We start from the raw sequence: 25,197 nt of genomic DNA on the forward strand, positions 1-25,197 counted from the left end.
GAATTTTCTCATCCTTTATTCGGGATGTCCCAGTCGTGGGATGGAAAGTGGTATCTCTCCATTGGGCTCCATCACGAACGATGTGGTGCTGCTGACTGAAATAAATGGACTCCCTTTCCACTGGGACTTGGTTTATCCCAAGAGGCCCCACGGATGGCCAATGGGGCCAGGAGGGGCCAATCCCTCCTGGATTTGTGGACTTGGGCAAAGGACAGAGGGTGGGAAAAGCCTCATTCGCCTGTAGTTTGGATATGCCTGAGGGTTCAAGCCGTATCCTGTAGATACCATTTCCTTTTAATAAGGAGGCTTCACTGCCTGTTCCAAGCCTGTGGGGTGTTGTTTCCATAACCTATGGTAAAATAGGCAGTTGCACTTAAGGGTCATGGGCTCAGGGCCTATGATGGCTTTTTTCTCAAGTAGGGCCCAATCAGCACTAAGATTTGTCTTTTAAGAGAAATCTACCTCAGCCGCTGAGGGTAGTTTGTATCCGAAACACATGGGGAGTTGTTGGCTATCATGTGTGGTCCAAAGACTCCAAGGGGCACAAGACAGTTGCTAGGACTTCCACCATCCCACCAAGGGGTCACCAGGCAGATGTGGCATCGCTTGTTGGATGGTCTTTTTACATGGGCCTGCTGTTGGGGTGGCCCCCATTCAAATTGAAATGATTTTTTCCGTGACTTTTGTCAATAGATTTGAAAAAGACTATTGTAAATGAATTGTTGCAACCAAATGTTGCAGGCCATGCCCTGACAGTGCACTGCCAGAATGGAGCTCACTGATTTTGGGTGACTCAGACTCATGTAGGAGACACAATAAAGAATCAATCAAATTACTCTACCTCTCTTGGGCCCGTGAAGGTTGTAATACAGTTTTTCTGTTTTGTTTTGTTTTTGCCACGCCGCATGGCTTGCGGGATCTCTGTTCCTCGACCAGGGATTGAACCCCAGCCACAGCAGTGAAAGGACAGAATTCTAACCACTAGCCCACCAAGGAACTCCTTGTAATACAGTTTTAAATTAAAATATTTTATCAACAGTTCTGCTATGTAGATCTCCAAATGCGCAGCTTTTTGAGCCTTCATCTTGTGCATTCTTCAGAGGATCTGAAGTTCACCAATGGAGTTTGAACTAAACTTTCCAATGATATTATCTAGGTTTGCTGTTCTAACAGAGACAAAACGAACAGCAGTTTAAACAACATACAATAGTTTTCGCTCACGGATTCAGGTTAAGGTAACACTAGCCCCAGTAGAAACCACCTTACTGCCCAGGAACTCGGCAATACGAACTTTGTCCCCAAGGGATTTGTGTGAACTGTAGTCCAAAAGCTCCGAAGTGGCTCAAGTACTTCCGGCGGAAGAGGGTGGGAACTCGGGCTGTGTTCTCCTCTGGCTTTCTGGGAAGTGTAGTTTACAAGTTCCGTAGAGACTCAGACGCTTCCGCACAGGCGCCGCTAGGGGAATTGTGGGAAGTGTATCCCCAGCGCAGCCTGGGGGCGGGGTTTCAGGCCCTGCCGCTCTGGGCGGTCAGGTAGTCTCCCTCTCTTCCCTCGCGCTGGTGAGTTGCTTCCTCGTTTTGCGACCCGTGGGAATTTCCCTGGGAACCTGTCCAACCCAGCCATCAATTTGCGGGAAAGAGCAGCTTCAGAGAGCAATGGTTTGAGGGCTGGGGCGTGGGCGGTTGTTCCTTTGGGCGGAGTCCTCTGCGTTTGGTGCGGCCGATGGGATCGTTCCTGGCCTGGTTGGAGGAGCACTAGGGCTCTCGCCTTGAGGACCCATCCCCTAGGCCGTGCACCTAATACCCTGCTCTGTCATTTCCTGCAGTAGAACATTGGATGAATTACTTAAATTTCTGTCTCTGATGGTTTCTTGTAAAATTGGGATGACATTACTACTCTTAAAAAACAAAATTCAGGGAATATTCCGAAGGTCCAGTGGTTAGGACTCCGAGCTTTCACTGCCGAGGGCCGGGTTCAACCCCTGGTGGGCGAGGTAAGCTCCCAGAAGCCACATGACGGGGCCAAAAACAAAACAAAAAAGGCAAAATCAAACAAAATTCAGCTGTGTAAATTTGAAGATTTAATTGGCTTTATGCAACAGTTGGTGAATTGAGCAGCATCCCATCTAGTAAATATAAGGGTTGTACAAAATGGAAAGTTTGTTTTGTTTTAGGCAGAAAAGTAGGGCAAAGGAATTATTAGTAAAAGAAAAGAAAGGATTATTTTTAGGTCAAGATCTCTTTTTGTGGGGAATGGAATGACAAGGGCTTTATCGTGAAGATTGCCTCTTCTCTGGGGGATGGAAATGGGCTTTGTAATAGATTACCTCGTTAGTGCTGGCCAGAAAATACCAGCCTGGTTGATTAACATTATATTTCTATGTAAGGTGGAAACTGCAGTTAAGTCTTGGTTTGCTGTCATGGAGCGGGGTGTAGCAAATGACTCCATTTTGGGCCTTTTTTTTTTTTTTAGCCGCCTCCGGGCATGCGGGATCTTAGTTCCCCCCACCAGACATCAAACCCTTGCCCCCTGCACTGGAAGCACGGAGTCTTAACCACTGGACCACCAGGGAAGTACCGGGCCTGTTCTTTCTTTTTTAACAGTACCTTCCTAATACGGTGGTTTGAGAATTAAATGGGATGGTATGAATAAAAGTCTTGATGGAGAAAATGTTCACATATCGAGGTATGGGGCAGTCATTTTAGCTTATACATGGTTCGGCCTGAACTTTGTGTGAGCAAAAGCAGCCTGACTCATGGCCTGTCACACACACACAGCACATCTGCTTTAACCATTGAGGTAAAGACTATCCATCTCAAAGATAAGGATAAATAACTCCCTTCCTGTGGCATCTTCCTGCATCTCTCCTCTACCTGAGTATCTTTCCCAGAACAACATAAAACCGTGTTCATTGCAGCTTCCTATATAATGGCAAATCTAGTACTCATCAGGGATTGTGCCAAAATGCTTATTTAATTCATCCAGGAACACAGCAGTGGTTTGATAAATCGGGTTTATTCATTGCGGTGAGAGATTACACCCACCTTGGGGAACCATGAGGTGCCACGACGGTAAGAGGGTGTCAGGAAAAAAATCTATTACAGGATTTGGGCTTCATTTAAGTGTTTTGGGAGAGGGCCTAAGACGCAGGGTTCACTCCGGATTGGATGCTGCCAGAAAGCAGAAGCAATTTTAAGATTTAGTATCTCAATAAATGTTATATTTGGGGAGAGCAGACTAGAACAAAGATAAAGCTCTAAGTGGTAAAGAAATAGCATCACTCTTTTAGCCAAGAGGAGGATGTTTGTCATTGTGTGGGTGGCACAGTGACCTTGTTTTTGTCTGTCTAAAAATTACGAAGGGGTCTTCTTTTGTCTCACTTTACCGTGGTCTCAGAGAAACCTCATTTGAGGATGGTAGTCTGTGATTTATGTCCCAAAGGAGAATACTATTGGCCTGTGAGTGCCATGTCAGCTTTCAGATGTCAGGAGTATTTTGTTTTTAATTCTCATTACATTCAACACACCATTATACAGCCATCTTTTGGAAGGAGTTAGATTTTCAATGGCTGACATTAGAAAATGACTAGCTTATATTGAGTTTAGAAAAATAGATACAGAACACAAGATTTCATTTAAAAAAACAAAGATGTATGTTGATAGGCATATGTGTTGACATGTTTACAGAGAGAAAAAAAATCTGGTTATCTTCAAGGGGAAGGAATCTAGGTGCATCCCCCCTCCCCCATTTTGCTTTATACAATTTTTAATTGGCTTCCAATAACATATGTGTTTTTATTTTTATTTTTTTAAAATTTATTTTATTTATCTTTGGCTGTGTTGGGTCTTTGTTGCTGTGCGCGGGCTTTCTCTAGTTGCAATGAGCGGGGGCTACTCTTCATTTTGGTGCACAAGCTCCTCATTGCGGTGGCTTCTCTTGTCGTGGAGCACAGGCTCTAGGCGCACCGGCTTCAGTAGTTGTGGCGCACGGGCTTAGTTGCTCCGTAGCATGTGGGATCTTCCGGGACCAGGGCTCGGACCTGTGTCCCCTGCACTGGCAGGCGGATTCTTAACCAGTGCGCCACCACGGAAGTCCCAACATATGTGTTTTTAAATTCTGGTTAACCAGAAAATATAAAGGAAAAAACTCAGTACAAAACATCCTCCATCAATAGAATCCTCCCCAGTGCTCTAGCATTTTGGCTTTGGGAGTCAGAATGACTCCAATGCCAAGCTCTTCAGCCTTCATTATGCTTGCTTTGAGATAGCAGACAGTTTCTTAACGTCTCTGAAATTTGGTGTTTTCACCTCCAAAGTAGGGATCATAACTTCAATGAAAAGTTTAAATGAGGGAAGAGCACTTTTCCATGAGGACAAGCTTCCACTTTGGCCCTCTCAAGTTATTTTTCCTGAAAAACCAGTGGTACCACAGGGTCTGGTACCTTCTTCGATCCTCCTGGTTCCTCCCAAATCATTCTACCTCGCCTATTCTTTGACCTCTCAGTTTTAGCCTCATATTGTCAGATTATATTCAAATCAAACTACTTTCAATCACCTAGTGTTCCCTAAACAGTCATCCCCCCTTAACTTCTTTCTTTTTTATTTAAAAAAAAATTTTGGCTGCGCCCTGCGGCATGCGGGATCTTAGTTCCCAACCAGGGATCAAACCCTTCTCAAGGCCCTGGAGTGGGAACGTCCAGTCCTAGCCACTGGACGGCCAAGGAAGTCCCCCACCCTGTTAATTTCTTGAAGATTGCATCTCCTCACTTGTTCCCTTTCCAACAATACTCCTGCCATAATTGCAGGCATTTCGACTTCAGAAAGTCGTGTTTATGGAACATTTTCGCTGGAGGACTCGGAAACGTAATGCAGACTCTCAGTGTAGGAATCCGCCTTACCACCCCGGAAGTTGGGACTTGGCGGGAATCTTTTCTCTCTGGCATTTTGGGAACCGTAGTCTTCCTGGAAAGTGAGCCTCTGGACTGTTTTCCTCGGCATTCTGGGAGATGTAGTCCAGGCACTGTGTAGTCGCTCGCACTTCCGCTCAGGAAGGCGGATCTGACGAATTCTGGGAAGTGTAGTCCGGAAGGCCGGTGGACTCGTAGGCACTTCCGTTCCCGGAGTGGGCGGATTGCCGGTGTGTTTTCTGTGGGCCCGTGCGTGTGTTCCGCGTCTTGCTGGCCCTTGCGAGCTTCCTGTGTCTCCGCTTGGGACGCGCAACCACCTGGCAATCGATTTAGGGGAAAAGAATCCTCGGCGGAGAATGCAGGTGCGGAGGGGCGAGGGCGGCCGTGTACGTGCCCCTCGGCGGAGCCTCTGTGCATTTGGGGCGTTCTCGAAACCCCAAGAGGGGACTGGCTACGCTCGCGTATCCCCTGGATTGGGAATTTCCGCGGCTGTCACCTCGCCCAGTCCGCCTCCCTACACCTTCCACGCGCGCTTCCATTTCCTCGCGTGGGGAGTTAATCTCCCTGTGCCTCCCGTTGCTTTTCTTTAAAATGTTAGGACCTTCCTAGAAGAATTGTTTTGGGAATTGAAAAAGGTGGTACAAATAGAAATCTTAAGTTCCTGGCACGTAGTGATGATGATCTCTCCTTGGTGTTAATTTCTCGAGGAGCAGTCAGGTCCCCGGGTTAGGGTCAGAAATCCAGCTTCAATGACACTTGCCTTTCTCTCTATCTCTGCGTGACGCTGGATAATCCCGGACCCCTTCTGACTCTTTTGGAGGGGAAGGTTCCGGATTGCTCGGGATTGCTTCTAGATTGCTCGGAGGGAGGGGAAGCTTTAACTTTTATGGGGACGGGGACTCAATCGTGACACTTCATAGCATTCTTTCTTTCTCCAGCGTGATTTCTCAAAAAGGACCACACGGAGGTAGAGGGAGTGACCCTGAGCTACATGATAGCAAAGCTCCACGTGAGTGGGACTTGACAGTTTTGTTTTACAATGATCTTCACATCAGTCAGAGAATGTGTAGGATGTGTAATTGGACATGAGTATTGAGAGTAATTAATCCTTAACTGTTAACTTAAGTGATGAGGGCTTTACACAAATAAATACATTATGTCACACCATGGCTCCGTGAAGAAATATTGCTCTTTTCCTATTTTGAAAAATGAGATTGAGACCCAGGGAGCTGAAAGTTATTTGCCCATAGTCACCCACCAAGTAAGAGGCTGAGGTGGGGTTGGAATTCAGGCAGTCTGAGTCCAGAGCTTGCGTTCATAATCTTTTGGATGTAATTCTCCTTAAGCTTTAGGAACTACGTGGAATCAAGCAGTTTAATCAGAACTTGATTGTGAGGGACCTTAACATCAAATAAAATGGGCTTGGACTTTTCTATGAGTTTTTCAAAATATCATCAACTATTTTGTTTCACTTGTTACAAATAATATTTCTTATTCTCATAGAACTGTATCATTGTGGAACATACAGAAATTAAAGAAATTTGAGAGAAAAAAATTGTTTAATTACTTATTAATCCAGGGTGTAAAGATAGCAACAGTTAAGCTTCTAATGCATTTCTGTTTAGTGATTCTTTTTGTGTATTTGTTTATAAACATTTTACAGATTTTATTTTATCCTACCTTTCTCAGTGATTTTTCCCTTATGTGTTTTAAGTATGGAGATTTCCAAACACTGACAAGAAAGAATAAACTAATGAACTTCCATGTAATTTAATGATCAGTCTTACTATTTTCATTATTATTGTTATTCCTGTGACTGTTTCCTGATTTTTAAGAAAGTTTTATTTTTATATAATTTTAAACCTATAGCAAAGTTGCAAAAGTAGTATAAGGAACTCTCCTATACTTGTTACCTAAATCCACCAATTGTTTACATTTTGCCTATCTACTCTGTTCCTCCATCAGGAATGTACCTATATTCAGTGACAGCTCATCTTAGCTTTCTGCATGAAGGAAGCCCACATACCATGAGTAATCAGGAGGTGTCTTGGTAAGAGGGATTTAGGAAAGGCTGACTATAGGATTTTAGCATCACATACTTGGTAATATTAGACTATTATACTAAATATATTTTTAATTAATTAATTTATTTATTTTTGGCTGCGTTGGGTCTTTGTTGCTGCACGTGGGCTTTCTTTAGTTGCATCAAGCGGGGGCTACTCTTTGTTGCAGTGCGCGGGCTTCTCACTGCGGTGGCTTCTCTTGTTGCAGAGCATGGGCTCTAGGCACGCGGCTTCAGTAGTTGCATCACGCGGGTTCAGTAGTTGTAGCTCGCAGGCTCTAGAGTGCAAGCTCAGTAGTTGTAGCACACGGGCTAAGTTGCTCCATGGCATATGGGATCTTCCCGGACCAGGGCTCAAACCCGTGTCCCCTGTGTTGGCAGGCGGATTCTTAAACCACTGCGCCACCAGGGAAGCCCCTATACTAGATATTATACTAGAGAATAGTGTTTATATATTAGATATCTATTAAGTTATTTCTAATCATAGTTAATAGGTAACAGTAGATAATGCCAGATAGCATATTAGGTAACATACTGTTATATAATCCACGTCCTGTATTTTGTTCTGTTTTTCATTGGAAGTCTTCATAACTGGTTTTCCCCTCAGTTTAAAGTCCAATTTTATACCCAGCTCACAGATACAGAGAACAGATTGGTGGTTGCCAGAGACAGGGTGTGGCGGGGGTGGGTGAAATGGATGAAAGTGGTTAAAAGGTTCAAACTTGCAAGTATAGAGTAAATAAATCATGGAAATATAATGTACATCATTATGACTCTAGTTAATAATACTGTATTGCTCATTTGAAAGTTTCTAGAAGAGTAGATCCTAAAATTTCTCATCACACACAATACATAAATTTGTAATTATGTATGGTGATGTATGTTGACTAGATTTATTGTGGTAATTATTTCACAACATATACAAAACTAGAATGATTATGTCGTACACCTGAAATTAATATTATAACCCAATTATACCTCAATTTAAAAAGCAATAATAAAGCTCATGCACTTGATCATTAAAAAAAAATTCCAATTTTATGCCTTGCCTTAAGGTGTATATTTGTTTATAAACATTTTACAAAATTTTTTTCATACTTTTCATAATGTTCTTCTTTGACATGGAATGATTCCACAGCCTTTGTCTTTTTTGTTCTTGATGCTTTTAGGGAGTATAGAGGCAAGTTATTTTGGAGGACCATTTGAGTTTCATCTGATATATTCCATGTTTAGCTTCAGATTACGCATTGTTGGCAGGGATTCCACAGAAGTGGTGAAGTGTCCTCGTCACCGCAACATAACAGGAGCCAAAGGATATCAGTTTGTCCCTGTATTGGTAAACTCAACTTTGTTTACTAGGCTAAGGTAATGTCTGTCAGATTTCTCCATTGTAAAGTTACTCTTGTTTTTTGGAATTAAGAAAGTTTTATTATGGGGAGATACATTTATTAGTGGGCATTCTACTATAAAGAGAAGCTTCTTCTCTCCCACTTATTTATTTATTCATTTAAATATAAATATTAGTATGGACTCAGGATCCATAAATTAGTATTCTAAATGACATGTAGATTAATAAACATTTATTTTTACCAGCTTGAGGTATATTGTACATATCATAGAATTCACCCACTTGAGATGTACAAATCAATGATTTTTTAGTAACTTTGCTGAGTGGTGCAACCATTGCCATAATAATTTGGAACATTTTCATTTCCCCAGTTGGATTCCTTAGTTAACCCCCATTCTCTCCCCAGATACCCAGGCTACCACTAACCTACTTTCTGTCTCCATAGATTTGCCTATTCTGGACATTTCATATAAATGGAATCATACAATACAATATGTAGACTTTTGTGTCAGTCTTCTTTTGCTTTCCCACACATTTGCAAGGGTTCATCCATGTTGTAGCATAATCAAGACTTCATTCCTTTTCATTGGTGCATAATATTCCATTGTATGGATATGCCACAATTTGTCTGTTCTTTCATGCATAGGCCAATATTTTGGGTGTTTCCAAATTTAGGTTATTATGAATAATGCTGCTGTGAACATTCATATGCTCATTCACAAGAAGCATCTGCATGGGTGAGCGGCGACCCAGGTGACTCTTTCATGTCTTTTTTCTGCCTTCCCAGACACTCTGCCAGGTGCAATTCTGACCTCCCAGGATCTGTGTAACTCAGGACTGTGCCCATCCCCAGACACAGGAGGAAACATGACCATGTTCAAGGTGAGTAGGGCCCGCCTTTCTCACTTTTAAAGTTCCATCTCATTACTCAGACTGTTGCACGTTTGTCTTGGGATGACTCAAGCAGAACAAGAGACATGGGAGGGCCTGTTCTCCTCCCAGCTCTTAAGTTGTCCCTTTTGAGTGTTCATTGCATTTGTTTTTATTGTTTATTTTGTGTTATTATTATTTATTTTATAGAGTAGAAAAATGACTAGAAATGAACAGCTCTGTCACTTCACTACTTCCCTCCTGACAAACAAACTGTTTTTATTTTCTCTTACTCTTTTTCTCATGTGCATTCATAACTCTTTTGTATTTATGATGTACATTTAATTTTAAATTGTAACTTATTTCCTTTAATACTAGATAACGTTCATTTTTTTAATGGATACAACATATTTGTCATTGAATTGATGTGCGTTTTTATTTTATTTTTTTTGGTACCCTTTTATTTATAACTGCTTCCCACCTGTAGCCGTTTAGATGGTTTAGGAATTTGACTGTTCTAAGCAACCCTGCAGTGACAGCTTTCCTACATTAAAACTTCCCTCCCCAAAATCAGTTCTGAAAACAGTCTCAGTTTTTTCTCCTTACTGTACCGTGAGCTCAGTATAGAAAGAGTACATTTGATATGTGTCATGTTGGCTGTTTTCTAGGTAGAATATCCAAATACAAGCATGGCGCAGCCCTAACTTGCTTTGCACAAACATATTTGGAGGTTTTCACACAGGAAGAGCTGGATTCTGACTTCCCCAGGCCTGAGTCATGGCTTGTGTATATTTTATTTACTGGTCCTTTTTTGTTCTTTTATGTATTAACCAGTTTGACTAAAGTAGTATGTAACCTTAGCTTAAAATGTCCAGTGATACTAGATTTGCCAGTAACTTGACTTCTGTTTCTGCATTTACTCTCTAGAGCAGCTGCGTGAGGAGATTTTGTCTCATTTTCTTCTTAAACACTTGAAATATGAGACACCTGCTCACGTTGACACAGGAAACCAAGGGTCTGGAATGCTAAGCAGTCTGCTTAAGTGAAAGATAAACAAGAAGAAAGAAAGAGTTCATTTGAGACCTGTGTCTTGTAGTGTTGTTGTCTGGAGGGCCTTTTGAGTGATGATTTCCACAGTCAGTAGGTGGCGCTGCTCCTCCCCGACCCCTTTCTTGGGTTGCATCTCTTCTCTTTCTGCATCTCTCCTCTACCTGAGTGCCGCCGCAGGTACTCTGAGATGCTCAGCGCTCCAGGCACACCAAGTTAGCACAGTCGTTGTATAAAATCTTTAAATTCCTCTGTGGCAAAAGATACCTTACATGGTATTACCAGAAAAAATAGCAACCTGGGGCAAAAGTATTTACCAAACGGATTCCAAAAAAAGACAAAATCCAGAATAAAGAACCTTATACATAGGACAAAGGAAAAAATATAGCGGAATATGAATGAGGACATGAACAGGTATGTTAAAGAGGACAGATACAGATGGTTAATAAACACCTGGAAAGGTATTAGTATTAATTTATAATCAGATAAGTGGGAATACTAAAGCAAATTGTTCTTCCAAATCAGATTACAAAAACCGTGGGAAAATTTATAACCTGCTCTTGGCCAATATATGGAGATTCAGGGTACTTGTACTCTCTTCAAAGATTAGGGAAGTAGGAAAAGAAATTGGGAAGAAAATCTGCCATTATATAATTTTATAATTTTAATATATAATTAAAAATATAATTTTAAATATGCCTATTTTGACATTTTAATTTTCCTTTGCAATTATTTATTTATTTATTTTTGGCCACGTTGGGTCTTCGTTGCTGCGTGCAAGCTTTCTCTAGTTGTGGTGAGTGGGGGCTACTCTTTATTGCGGTGTGCGGGCTTCTCATTGCAGTGGCTTCTCTTGCTGCGGAGCACAGGCTCTAGGCACACGGGCTTCAGTAGTTGTGGCTCACGGGCTCTAGAGCGCAGGCTCAGTAGTTGTGGCGCACGGGCTTAGTTGCTTCGTGGCATGTGGGATCTTCCCGGACCAGGGATCGAACTTGTGTCCCCTGCATTGGCAGGTAGACTCTTAACCACTGCACCACCAGAGAATTCCTGCAAGTATTTTTAAATAATGAGGGAAATAAGGTCTATAAAAATGATGTTCTTTGCAGGGTGGATTATAAAGAAAAAAATATGTAAAATTAAATATGCTTTATTTAGAACAGGTAAATGTAGATAATCAGTTCTCTGGAATAATACACAGCCACGAAATGGGATGAAATAGGTGTTATAATATGAAGGAATAATAAAAGTAATAGCAAATGTTTATCAGGCACTTATTCTGTGCCACATACTCTTCCAAATGCCATAGATATTCCCTTGTTTAATCCTTGAAAGAACTCTGTCATGTAAGGACCATTATACAGAGAGGAAACTCAGGCACATAGGCAAGCTTGTCCAAAGTCACGCAGCTAGTAAGGGTAAGGGCCACGCAGACCTTTGGGAATCATGCCAAGGCATGTTGGATCCAGAGCGTGACACTGAATGCTGCAATTAAGAGATGTAGTGTGTGCAAGATGGGAACCCATGTCTCTAGGAAGATCCTGGAACCAAGACTCTTCAGTCTGTGGAACTCAGAGAATAGAAATATTGCTGCCAGAGCCCTTTACCAAGCAAGAAGTCCTTCAATGGGAAAATCTGGCTTCTAGCAGCATGAGTAACTTATATGCACTCTAATTCAAGTCTAGCCAGTCAGCTTCCAAGTTTGAAATTCCCCTGACCCCTTAAATTTTGCCCCAGACCCTGGAGCGAGGAAACAGACTTGAGAGCCTTGCTTCCTGTCTCCTTGTTGGTTGACCTCGCCATAAAGCTTTTTCTCAAAAAAAAAAAAAAAATTGTACCTTGAGGTTACATAGGGTGAACTACATCGATGTCCCACACAGGTTACCAAAAGCTTGTTAGCTTGGCAGACAATAAAGAAAAGTGGTAGCTTTTCTATCACAACAGGGTTCGTGTGTGTGAGAGGAAGAAGGCCATTGCTGTCAAATATGTTTGGACTAAATTGCAAAATTCTTCTCGGGACAGTTGGCAATATTCAACAAAAAGTAAAATGCATGTAGTCCAGGACATATATTTAGGGTTTTGGGAGGCTTACTGGTAAGTAGACCCAATGAGGGCGCAAAATAAATACAAGGACGGTTGTCACTGCCACACTTTCAGTGAGGCTGAGGAAAATCAGTGTGTGACATTGGCAGGATGAAAGCAGAAGGTCTGGGAAGTCTACAGATTTGACTGAAGTCCCTCAGAATCTGGGCTCACTTCCCTCCCATCCTCTCCACCTTTTCAGCACTGTCCTTTTTCTGTCTTTCTTTTTTGTTTTTAAAATATTTATTTATTTATTTGGTTGCATTGGGTCTTAGTTGTGGCAGGCAGGCTCCTTAGCTGTGGCTCACCGGCTCCTTAGTTGTGGCATGCAAACTCTTAGTTATGGCATGCATGTGGGATCTAGTTCCCGGGCCAGGGATTGAACCCGGGCCCCCTGCATTGGGAGCATGGAGTCTTAACCACTGTGCTACCAGGGAAGCCCCAACTGTCCCTTTTCAAGTGGCCATTGGTTGTAAGATTGAGGCTACATGTGTTTGGTGTCGTAGGAGGTGGTGACCTTCAAGGATGTGGCTGTGACCTTCACGGAGGAAGAGCTGGGGCTGCTGGACTCCACCCAGAGGAAGCTGTACCAGGAAGTGATGCTGGAGAACTTCCGGAACCTGGTCTCAGTAGGTGAGGACAGGCACCCTCTCTAACTTAATGTCAGCTCCCCGGTTTGGCTTTGTGTCCTTAGGTGTTGAAGGCTTTGGGGGTCTTGAAACGGTCACCTGCATTTGGAGACCTCACTTTTGTACCAACAATTTTTTAACGAAATCAAATAAGGTAGAAAAATACTTGTTGGGAAGAATGGAATATGTTGCAGCAAAAACTCTTGCCAATTGCGTGAGTGATGTAAGAACAGATGGGAGGAGATTTAATGAAGACAGACATTGGCAATAAATCGGTTTCTGTAATATTTATTACGCATATGTGTCTGGGTCTTGAAATACTGGTATTTCTTCAAATAGGTCATGTTTTTTGTTTTTTTTTGAATACACTGGTTTTGATTCATTGATCAACATTTAATTCAGGAGTCTAAATTTCCAGTAAATTGTACCTTTAGTGTGTTCATTTTAAGTATGTGACTCTGCATGTTCACAGGGTGTCACCCCTTCAAACATGATATATTCCACTTAGAAAAGGAAAAAAGGCTTTGGGTGGTGAAGGCAGCAACCCAAAGAGAAGGGACATCAGCTAAGAACCAGGCAGATAAGAGTCCTTGGGGAGGCTCTTCTATGTGTTTTTACTTTTCTCCAATCCTTTGCTGTCATCTGGTCCAAACTGCCAGACCCCTTCTTTCACACGCCTTTGTACTGGTTGCCCTGCTCCTACCCTTCCCCTCCTATAGTCTGTTCTCCCCGTCACAGCCAAAAGTGATGCTTAGGAAAGATTGCCATTCCTCTATTCCAAACCTTTTATGGCTTATTTTTCTCAAAGTTAAAACCTCTTCAAGTGGCTTCTGGAGTCCTCCAGGGTCCACTCATGGGCCCCTGCTGCCTCTCCAATTCCTCTCCTCTGCCCTCCTCTCTCGCTCCATCCCTCCCACCCCTGCCGGCCTCCGCAGTGTTCTCAGACCTGCCCGGGACGCTGTATTGCCCGTGGCTGCCCTAATAAATCACCACAAACTTCATGGCTTAACACAACGCATGTTGATCATCTTACACTTCCAGAGGTCAGAGCTGTACCGTGGTTCTCACAGGGCTGAAATCAAGGTGTTGGCACCATTGCGTTTCTCCTTGGGGGCTCTAGGGGAGAACCTGCCTTTCCAGCTGCTAGTGGTCACCCAAATCTCTTAGCCTGTGGCCGCCTGCCTCCATCTTCACAGCCAGTGACATCGCTTCTCTCTGCCCCTTGCTGTGTATTTGCACGCCCCTCTCCCGCTCTTCTTCTGCATCCCACTTCCTCTTTGAAGGGCCCTTTTGACTGCATTGAGACCCCACGCCCACCCCATAGTAGAGGATCATCTTCCCTTTTAAAGTCAGCTGATCAGCAACTTCAACCCCATCTGCAACCTTAATTCCCCTCTGCCACATAACCTAACATATCTTAGGTTCCAAAAATCAGGACATGAGTTCCTTGGGGGACAGTTACTCTGCCCACTGCCGGGACTTCTGCCTCTTAGCCCTCACCTTGCTCTCTCTCTTCCTTTTACCTCAGATCCTCCTGTTCCTCCCTTACTGCCTTCAGGTCTCCGCTCCGTTCTAACAGCACGCGAAAGGCCTCCTCTGACCACCCTGTCTAAAATCCCATCCTCCCTGTACTCTGCTTGTTCTGCCTTTTATTGTGTCTCACAGACTTTGGTTTGCTTGCTTATCACTTCTCTCTCTGCACTGAAGTGTGATCCACAGGAGTGAGGAGTTTTGTCTGTCCTGTTTAGTGCTCTGTCCTCAGTACCCAGAGCATCCTGGTATGTGGCAGGTGTCTGTAAATATTTGTTGACTTAGTGAGCGTGTTGATGGATGGAACAGGAGACCCCCGTGTCTCCGAGGGTCATGGAGATAACTGTTAGTCATGTGCAAACCAGAGTGAATGAAGGAGGTTGCAGAACATTTTTGTCTTTTGATGAATGTCTATCCGATTACTTTTATTTTTTTTCTTATTCGTTTTTTAATTTCATTTTTATTTATTTTATTTTTCCAATTATTTTCTGTTTCAATTACTTTCTTTTTTAATTGAAGTATAGTTGATTTACAGTGTTGTGCTAATTTCTTTTTTTACAAATTTATGTCTTTTATTTATTTATTTTTGGCTGAGTTGGGTCTTCGTTGCTGCACATGGGCTTTCTCTAGTTGCGGCGAACGGGGGCTACTCTTTGTTGCAGTGCGCAGGTTTCTCATTGCCGTGGCTTCTCTTGTTGAGGAGCACAGGCTCTAGGCTCGTGAGCTTCAGTAGTTGTGGCATGTGGGCTCAGCATCTGTAGCTCACGGGCTCTAGAGCGCAGGCTCAGTAGTTGTGGCACACGGGCTTAGTTGCTCCACGGCATGTGGGATCTTCCCGGACCAGGGCTCAAACCCATGTCCCCTGCAATGGCAGGCGGATTCTTAACCACTACACCACCAGGGAAGTCCCCCACATTCTGTTTTCAAAGAGATAGTCCAAAAGATTCAGAAGGAACTAGTGATGGGCCCTCTTGCTTTCTTTTCACCCCAAGGGATTTTTGCCACCTTTGATTTTCTTTATTAACAGCATGCTTGGTGTACCCTGGTCTCTGGGACAGCTTTTCAGCTTTCCAGCAAAACTGAGTTCTCTGTCCCTTTGATATTTCAAATAACTTACTTGGAAAAGATGTTTTCCTTGTAGGACTTGGCTTAAGCGCTCATAAAAAAGTCAAACCGAGATTCATTTATTCATTCAACATGCATTTGTAGGGTACTCACTGTACTCCAGGCATGATTCTGGACAGTGATTATAAAGTAGGAATGTGTAAAAATGTGTTCCATGTACAAAGTGTGAAATGCTTCCCACTTTGATGCATTGCAGTGGGAAAGAGACATATTAAACAACAAATGATTTAGTGAGTCATGTGGGGAAAAGTGCTGTGTAGAACATAAACAGATTCAAGGAGGATGGACCTTGCCACAGGTAGACTGAGTGAGGGCAGGATTGGTTATTTTACATTAGGTGGTAAAGAGGCCTCGGTGGTGGGTTGACATTGAACAGAGGCCTAAAAGACATGAGAAGTCACCCAGGTGTCTGTCTGAGAAGACTTCCTGGCAGAATTTAACTCCCGTTTTAGGATTAGCTTTCAGAGTTTATACTGTGACCTCACCTTTTCCCTTTCTCAATATCTGTCTCTGAGTAAAAGATTACCTTCCACTTTTTTACTTTTTTTCTTAGAGGTCTGAATTAATATCAGATTTAGGACAGTGTATGTTATCTGTTCAACTTGGTTTCCTTTTTGTCCTAATGGAGAAAACCTGCCAGTAGGAGCTGAAGTTCTGTCCTCTGCTTTCACTGTGTTTTAGTCGGTGTGTGATTATATATTTGCTGCCAAACCTGCAAGTCATTCTAAGCATTCCAATCACCTCAACGCTAAAGTAACTTTCCAATAAAGTGACCCAAGGCAGAGTTGTAGAGAGGCTGTTTATCATATGCCTACTGGATCAAAGAGGAGGCACCTTAAAGGGAGGGGAGTGAATTTCTCCTTTGAAACTTGTCAAAATTTCTTCACAAGTATTTTTTCCTTCTTCTTCTCCTTCTTCTTCTTTTTTTTTGTATATGAGGATTCCCTGGCGCTCCAGGGGTTAGGACTCTGTGCTTTCACTGCTGAGGGCCTGGGTTCGATCCCTGGTTGGAGAACTGAGATCCCACAGCAAAAAAAAAAAAAAAGCCTGTTTTGTTTTGTTTTCAGAGCAGTTTTAGGCTCACAGCAAAATTGAGAGGTAGGTGCAGAGATATCTCATATATCCCTTGCCCTCCCGACACTCACAGGCTTTAGCATCATTGACATGTCCTACCAGATACAACTGATGAGCCTACACTGACACATCGTTATCATCCAGAGACTATACTTTACATTAGGGTTAATTCTTGGTGTTGTACATTTTATGGATTTGGACAAATGTATAACGCCATGTAGCCACCATTATTAATATCATACAGAGTATTTCCACTGCCTAAAAATCTTCTCTGCTTTGCTTATTCATCCCTCCTTCCCCCTAACCCTTGGCAGCCACTGACCTTTTTACTGTCTCCATACTTTTGCCTTTTCCAGAACATCAAATAGTTGGAACCATACAGTATGTAGGCTTTTCAGATTGGCTTCTTTCTTTCTTCTTATTTAATAATATGCATTTACGTTTCCTCCACTTCTTTTCCTGGCTTGATAGCACATTTCATCTTAGCACTGAATAATATTCCACAGTGTGGAGGTACCACAATTTATTTATCCATTCACCTACCAAAGGACATCTTGGTTGCTTCCAAATTTTGTTTATGGAAAAGTTATTGCTTTTCCTTAAAGTTCTAGTTGATTCATATTTTGTTATCTATATAACTTTTTTATCTACATCATTTATTAACTATATAGTTTACTAACCAAGATTCTAGGCCGCCTTTGAAATTCAGTAGAAATGGCCATAGGTGAACAATTTGAATCTAGTTATCAATTTTTTAAGTTAAGGTTTTGATGTCTAACTTGCGCCTCACATAGGAAATTTGCACCAGTGGGTTTTGTTATGCTTAGTGGATAGGAGCCAGCTGGACCACCTCTTGGTTTCCTTTGGCACGCAAACCAGAGCCCATGACATACAATGGAAGAGGCGAACTGAACATTCTCTGGATTCATTCAAGTCTCACACTGTCTCCTAAATGTGAAATCTTGACAGCACTGAGCAGAGCCTTCAGTTGTCCACATCTCTGAACTTTATGTCTTTGCAGAAGGAAAGATCCAAAGTGAGATGGAGACTGTTTCAGAAGCAGGACCACATGAAGAGCTTTCCTCCTGGCAGATCTGGCAACACATTGCAAGTGACTTCACCAGGTGTCAAGACTCCATGATAAAAAGTTCTGAATTCCACCAACATGGTGACTCATCTGGCCAGGTTGGGGCAGGATTCTCTGAAACTCACACAGGCCAGAAACCTTATCAGTGTAATGAATGTACAAGATCTTTCAGTGATGTCTCCAACTTTGATCTTCATCAACAAATACACCCAGGAGAGAAGTCTCATACATGTGTTGAGTGTGGAAAAAGCTTCTGTTACAGCTCAGCACTTCGCATTCATCAGAGAGTTCACTCGGGAGAGAAGCGCTATAAGTGTGATGAGTGTGGCAAGGAGTTCAGTCAGAGCTCACAGCTGCAAGCTCATCAGAAAGTCCACACTGTAGAGAAGCCATTCAGATGTGAGCAGTGTGGGAAAGGCTTCAGTCGTAGGTCAACACTTACTGTTCATTGTAAATTACATATGGGAGAGAAACCTTATAATTGTGACCAATGTGGAAGGGCCTTCATTCATGCTTCACATCTTCAGGAACATCAGAGAATCCACACTGGGGAGAAACCGTTCAAATGTGATATATGTGGTAAGAACTTCCGCCGTAGATCAGCCCTTAACAGTCATTGTATGGTCCACACTGGAGAGAAGCCATACAAATGTGATGAGTGTGGGAAGTGTTTCACTTGTAGCTCAAATCTTCATATCCATCAGAGGGTCCACACAGGAGAGAAACCTTATAAATGTGAGGAGTGCGGTAAGTGCTTCATTCAGCCTTCACAATTTCAGGCCCATCGGAGAATCCACACGGGAGAGAAACCGTATGTCTGTAAAGTGTGTGGTAAGGGCTTCATTTACAGTTCAAGTTTTCAAGCCCATCAGGGAGTCCACACAGGAGAGAAACCATACAGATGCAGTGAGTGTGGGAAGCACTTCAGGATGAAAATCCATTATCAAGTTCATCTGGTCATCCACACAGGAGAGAAACCCTATAAATGTGAGGTATGTGGGAAAGGCTTCCGTCAGAGTTCATATCTTAAAATCCATCAGAAGGCCCACAGCATAGAGAAACCTTACAAGTGTGAGGAGTGTGGGCAGGGCTTCAATCAGAGTTCACGACTTCAGATCCACCAGCTGATCCATACCGGTGAGAAACCATACAAATGTGAAGAGTGTGGGAAGGGATTTAGTCGTAGAGCAGATCTTAAAATTCACTGCAGAATCCACACCGGAGAGAAACCATATAATTGTGAGGAATGTGGGAAGGTTTTTAGTCAGGCATCTCATCTTCTGACCCATCAGAGAGTCCACAGTGGAGAAAAACCATTCAAATGTGAAGAGTGTGGGAAGAGCTTCAGTCGGAGTTCACACCTTCAAGCCCATCAAAAAGTCCACACTGGAGAAAAGCCATACAAATGTGAGGAGTGTGGGAAGGGCTTCAAGTGGAGCCTGAACCTCGACATGCATCAGAGGGTCCACACAGGAGAGAAACCATATAAGTGTGGGGAGTGTGGGAAGCACTTCAGTCAGGCCTCAAGTCTTCAGCTTCATCAGAGTGTCCACACTGGAGAGAAGCCGTACAGATGTGATGTGTGTGGTAAAGTCTTTAGTCGGTCTTCACAGCTTCAGTATCACAGGCGAGTTCATACAGGGGAGAAACCTTACCAGTGTGAGACGTGTGGTAAAAGCTTCAGTTGGCGCTCCAATCTTGTAAGTCATCACAAAATGCATACTGGGGATACATTTTATGAAAGCAGCGAGAGTGGTAAGAACATCAAGGAACTGTCAGAGGAAAGAAGTTCTACAAAATGATGTTTTCAAAAAAGTGCAACGTGAATTCTTGCAAGCGTCAGGTCTCATAGGAGAGAAAGTATTTTAGGTTAGTTGGTGTTGAAGCAGTAGCTAAACAGATCCTAGTGTTCACCAGACCACACAGCAGAGATCCCTTCTGAGTGGTGCAGTAAGGGCTGCATTCAGAACTTTGACATTTATCAGATGTCACTTAGGAGATAACACTTAGAAAGGAAAAGAGTTTGGTCTGGCCTTTAATAAAAGTGTAAGGATTAGCTAGTCAAAATTGATGTCCATGAGAATGTGCGTTCCATGAGGGCAGGGACTTGGCTGCTGAATCTACACAACCTTAACGTTGACTAGCGCTTTTAGGTGTGCTCAGTACTTGTGTTTTAAATAAACCAAAAGGGGGAAATGTATAATATATGAAAGTTGTATCCAGAGGAGGAAACCTGCAAAATAAAATTAATTCAGGAGATGACCATTTGTTGAAATACTGAAAACCACTGCAGAAAACCAATCTTCAATATATATATTTTTAATTTATTTTTGGTTGCGTTGGGTCTTCATTGCTGCACACAGGCTTTCTCTATTTGCAGTGAGCAGGAGCTACTCTTCATTGTGGTGCTTGGCTTCTCATTGCGGTGGCTTCTCTTGTTGTGGAGCACGGGCTCTAGGCATGCAGGCTTCAGTAGTTGTGGCATGTGGCTGAGTTGCTCTGCGGCATGTGGGATCTTCCTGGACCAGGGCTCAAACCCGTGTCCCCTGCATTGGCAGGCAGATTCTTAACCACTGCACCACCAGGGAAGCCCCCCAATCTTCAATATTAATATGCTATTAGCCTATCGCAACTGGCTCCTTGCCTCCTGCAGCCTCTGTTCTCAAGTTGGGTGGTTTTTTGAGGCCCCGTCTAGTTTCCAAGGACTGTGTTCAGTAGAAATTGAACTATCTTGTGATTTTTTTTTCTGATGGTACAGACTGAAAAAACATGATTAACTTTACAACAACAGTAACTGCATAGTATACAATTGATTTTTTTGTCTGTCAATGTTAAGGCAGGGTTTACTGTAACACTTTGAAAGTGTCACAAAGATTGTTTGTCCCTAGAAAAAAAATTTTTTAGTTGACCTTGAACTTACTGATTTCTGAGTCTCTGAATTTTCATCCAGACTTTGAAATGTTTGCCTTCTAATTATTGTAGCATTTCTTCTATCAAAACTTCTCAGGTAGGGGCCATGCCATATTCTTCCCCCACATCCATGAGGCAAATACCCAGAAAACTTGTAGGAATTTGATAAAATCATCAAATGTATTATTGAGACAAGACTAACATTTATGTGCTTTTCCCTACTGGTAGCAGTGAAGCACGGTTTCAGGAAAGGAGTATATATCAGAATATATTAGATTGTACATCCCTTTGATCTAGAAATCATATAATTGGAAGTTATTGATTATGAGATTAAAATATCAAAAAATGAGCACCACCTCAATGATGTCACTGAATTTTTTAATGGAAATTAGTGTACAGCTGTAAGAATTTGAGTTTTGATATATTCCTATATTAATCTGAAACCATTAAAATGATGACAGGGACTTCCCTGGTGGTGCAGTGGCTAAGAATTCGCCTGGCAATGCAGGGGACATGGGTTCGAGCCCTGGTCCAGGAAGATCCCACATGCTGTGGAGCAACTAAGCCCGTGTGCCACAACTACTGGGGCTTTGTGCCACAACTACTGAAGCCTATGTGCTTAGAGCCTGTGCTCCACAACAAGAGAAGCCACTGCAATGAGAGGCCCGCGCACCGCAACGAGGAGTAGCCCACACTCACTGCAACTAGGCAAAGCCCGCACGCAGCAACGAAGACCCCACGCAGCCAAAAATAAATAATTTTATTAAAAAAAAGAAAATTATGACAGATACCATAATGGCAGGAGATACACAATATGGGCTTTGAGAGATCACAGATTGTAGCCTTCATAGTATAATCAACCATAAATCTTTGTTAGTGTTTGTATATGTGTGCATGTGCGCACATGTATGTGTACATGCATAAGATCATGTGTAAAGGGATACTCTTCCAGAGTGGTTTTCCTAGGCAAGGAGCATTTTGTGGTATTTTTCCGTTTTATAACTTCATGTTATATTTTTTTCATTGAATAGTGAATATTGCCAAAGCAGGAAATTATTACAATAGAGTTTGAAAAAGTACTAACTAATTATTCCTTGCAGTTAAGACCTCATAATATGATTGTTCTATACTGTCATAAGGCATATAAGATCAAAATTACGGTATGAACTCTGGAAGCCAATTTCAAAAACAAAACAACTCTCAGATTATTTTGCGTACACAGAAAAATTGATGAGTTTCAACAATTGAAGCTTTATTATTTATGCTGTGCTTTAACTACAGCTCCGTAATAGGGAGAGGGAAAATCCTGGAGCTAGAAACAAGTAGATATACCTACATTGTGGAGGTTAAAAAAAAAAAAAGTGTCTCTTGTTGAAAAGATGTGCATGAGGAGAGAACTGAGCATAATAGCAGAGGACCCTTTGCATGTGGAACCAGTAAGGACAAAGCAGGTTTGGATGCCATTCCATACTCAGACCAATGGTGGTATTTTTACTATAGTTGGATAAAGGGCTTTATTTAGCAAGTTACACTTGACCCTTGAACAATATGGGTTTGAACTGGGCAGGTCCACTTATATGCAGGGGTTTTTTGTTTTGTTTGTTTGTTTGCGGTACGCGGGCCTCTCACTGTTGTGGCCTCTCCCGTTGCGGAGCACAGGCTCCGTACGCGCAGGCTCAGCGGCCATGGCTCACGGGCCCAGCCGCTCCGCGGCATGTGGGATCTTCCCGGACCTGGGCACGAACCCGTGTCCCCTGCATCGGCAGGCGGACTCTCAACCACTGCGCCACCAGGGAAGCCCAGCAGGGTTTTTTTTAAAATAGTAATTACTACAGTACTACATGATCTGTGGTTGGTTGAACCCATGGTTGCAGAATTGCAGATACAGAGGAACCACGCATATGGAAGTCTGACCATAAGTTATTTATATAGATCTGTCTATCCATCCATCCATCCGTCCATCCATCTATAGAGAGAGAGGGAGTGAGTGCACGTGCTAGGTATTTACAGAAGTAGATATGGAAGTGTGAGGATATACAAACACACACGTGTGTGTGGTGTATATAAGCATATATATCCACGTTTCTATTTCAGGACTGGAGCAAGGAAAGTATAGAATGATCTTGGAGAAAATTTGCTGTGCCAGAAAGTAGGAAAGAGTGGTGGGACATGTAAAAAGATCCAGCTTGAAGAGACTCACACTGGGTAAATCTGAGCAATTTGAACATAAAATAAATAATTATCATACAGAATATGAATAAAAAAGAGGAAGGGAGGGAAGGAAGGGCTCTCATAATAGAATGCCAAGCCATAAATATATAGAAGGAATGATGTAATGTAAAAATCATTATTTACAACCATTTTAGTAATTATAGGTTCTGGCAAGAATAATCAATGAATTATAAAACTACTGGTTGAAAGTTTATGAGGAACAGGATGCTACAAAACCCAAAATATCTCTCCACAAAGTAGTATTAATCACAACAGGAAATACAGTAGGTATAAATTTGGTGAACACTACCTTAGCCAAGAGATGAACATTATCAATAACAGAACAAACCAACATTTTAGGTATCTGGGATACGATGTACTGAGAAGGACGCAACGTTGCTTCAGTATTATTACTGACAGAAATAAACAACCAAATCTTATCACAAGGAAGCATCCAAGTTGAGAGTCTCCTATTTCACAATTGTGACCACAGGGAGCATAACTGACCAAAGGTCCCAGCTGCTGCTCTTAAATCCGTCACCACGTTCGCATGGAGGCCAGTCTTGCCCCGATTGCTCCTAGTCAACACAGCAGGGATCCTAAGGCAGGCCATTTCTTGGAGACCAGGATTCCTCTGTCCAGTGACCTTTTTTCAAGGACTCCCTGACAGCCTTGAAGGATTTTACTTAGATTACAAGGCAGTCTAGGATGATTTACCAAATCTTTCTTCCAAATCTTCACTCAGGGTCAGACTTGCACTATGAGCTCGGTTCTGCCAGCCTTCCAGAGCTCCCTGCCATTTTCTCTCCGATGTTTTCCCTAATAAAATATTTGTTCATTAAAGTCTTTCTCAGCACTTTGCCATCTAGTTCTTGGAGGACTAGGACGAACCCCAAACCCTAGAAACATCCCTTTTTGGCTCTTTCTAGTAACCTTCCTTTCCATATGGTAGCCACTAATTTGTAATGGTGTAGATTCACTTAGCCTATTTTGTACTTTATGTAAATGGAGTCATGTAATAGGTACTATTTTGTGTTGGCTTCATTTGCTCAACAGTATATCCATGACATTTATCCATATTGTTGGGAGTGGATAACTTTGATTCATTTTCATTGGTGGATATTATTGCAGTGTGTAAACATATCAAAATCTATTTATTAATCCCATTATTGGTGGGTATTGGGTACTTTCCCATTCTTCGCTATCACAGTTAGTGGTGATGTGAGCAATCTAGAACGTGCCTTGTGCACTTGTTTGAGGGATATTTCTGTGGGTGGAACCAAAGGGTTATAGGGTATATGTTCAACTTTGGTACATACAGTTGACCCTTGAAGAATGCATGGGCATGAGGGATGCATCTGAGTCTTTTATTTCATAGATTTTTTTTTTTTTTTTTTTTTTTTTTTTTTCGGTATGCGGGCCTCTCACTGTTGTGGCCTCTCCCCTTGCGGAGCACAGGCTCCAGACGCGCAGGCTCAGCGGCCATGGCTCACGGGCCCAGCCGCTCCGCGGCATGTGGGATCCTCCCGGACTGGGACACGAACCCGTGTCCCCTGCATTGGCAGGCGGACTCTCAACCACTGCGCCACCAGGGAAGCCCTCCATAGATGTTTTTAAAATATCTCTCACTTTTGGCCCATTAGTGGTGCATTTGGATTTGCAGTGTTTCTTAACCTTAAAATAGTCCAATTTTTCAATTTTTTCTTTCACAGTTTGTGATTTTTTTGGTCTTAAGAAATTCTTCCTACTCCAAGGCAAAAAGGCTGTTATCTTACGTTTCTTTCCTAAAGCATCATTGTTTACATTTCAAATTTAAGTCTGCAGATCTTCTGGAATTTATATTTTTGTATCCTATGCTGTAATGATTAATATTTTCCCATATGGATATCCAGCTGACTGAGAACCAATAGTTGACCCTTGGACAACATGGGTTTAAACTACACAAGTGCACTTATACGAGGATTTTTTTCAATAGTCAATACTGCACTACTACATGATCCAAGGTTGGTTGAATCCTCAGATGCAGAATTGCCGATTATGGAGAAACCATGTACGTACAGAGGACTGACTATAAGTTATACTTGGATTTTCAACTTAGCAGAGGGTTGGCACCCCTAACCCCCTTGAACCCTAGTTCAAGGATCAACTGTATTAACAAGACTTTTCCCTCTCTGCTGCAGTGTTTTCTTTTCTTTCTTTTTTCTTTTGGCCGTGCTGCGTGGCTTGCAGGATCTCAGTTCCCCGACCAGGGATTGAACCAGGGTCACCACAGTGAAAGCGCTGAATCCTAACCAGTAGACCACCAGGGAACTCCTTGCA

General features: G+C 42.4%; 1 protein-coding gene across 11 annotated transcripts; it reads left to right on the forward strand.

The window, feature by feature from the left end:
• The first annotated feature begins 1,508 nt into the window (after positions 1–1,508).
• Positions 1,509–23,734, forward strand: ZNF234 (zinc finger protein 234). Of its 11 annotated transcripts, none has more exons than XM_073795956.1 (8): positions 1,509–1,559; positions 2,473–5,268; positions 5,845–5,915; positions 6,872–6,956; positions 8,138–8,333; positions 9,104–9,198; positions 12,819–12,945; positions 17,692–23,734. In XM_073795956.1, exons 6-8 carry the CDS (start codon positions 9,184–9,186, stop codon positions 19,557–19,559), a joined length of 2,010 nt encoding a protein of 669 aa, XP_073652057.1. In that variant the 5' UTR covers positions 1,509–1,559; positions 2,473–5,268; positions 5,845–5,915; positions 6,872–6,956; positions 8,138–8,333; positions 9,104–9,183; the 3' UTR covers positions 19,560–23,734. The 11 variants fall into 11 exon arrangements, with proteins under 11 accessions (XP_073652057.1, XP_073652058.1, XP_073652056.1 ...); XM_073795957.1 differs by having other exon boundaries at positions 8,202–8,333; XM_073795955.1 differs by having other exon boundaries at positions 6,872–8,333.
• The last annotated feature ends 1,463 nt before the right edge of the window (positions 23,735–25,197 follow it).

The sequence above is a fragment of the Tursiops truncatus genome, chromosome 19 (genome assembly GCF_011762595.2).
Source record: "Tursiops truncatus isolate mTurTru1 chromosome 19, mTurTru1.mat.Y, whole genome shotgun sequence".
Lineage (NCBI taxonomy): Eukaryota > Metazoa > Chordata > Mammalia > Artiodactyla > Delphinidae > Tursiops > Tursiops truncatus.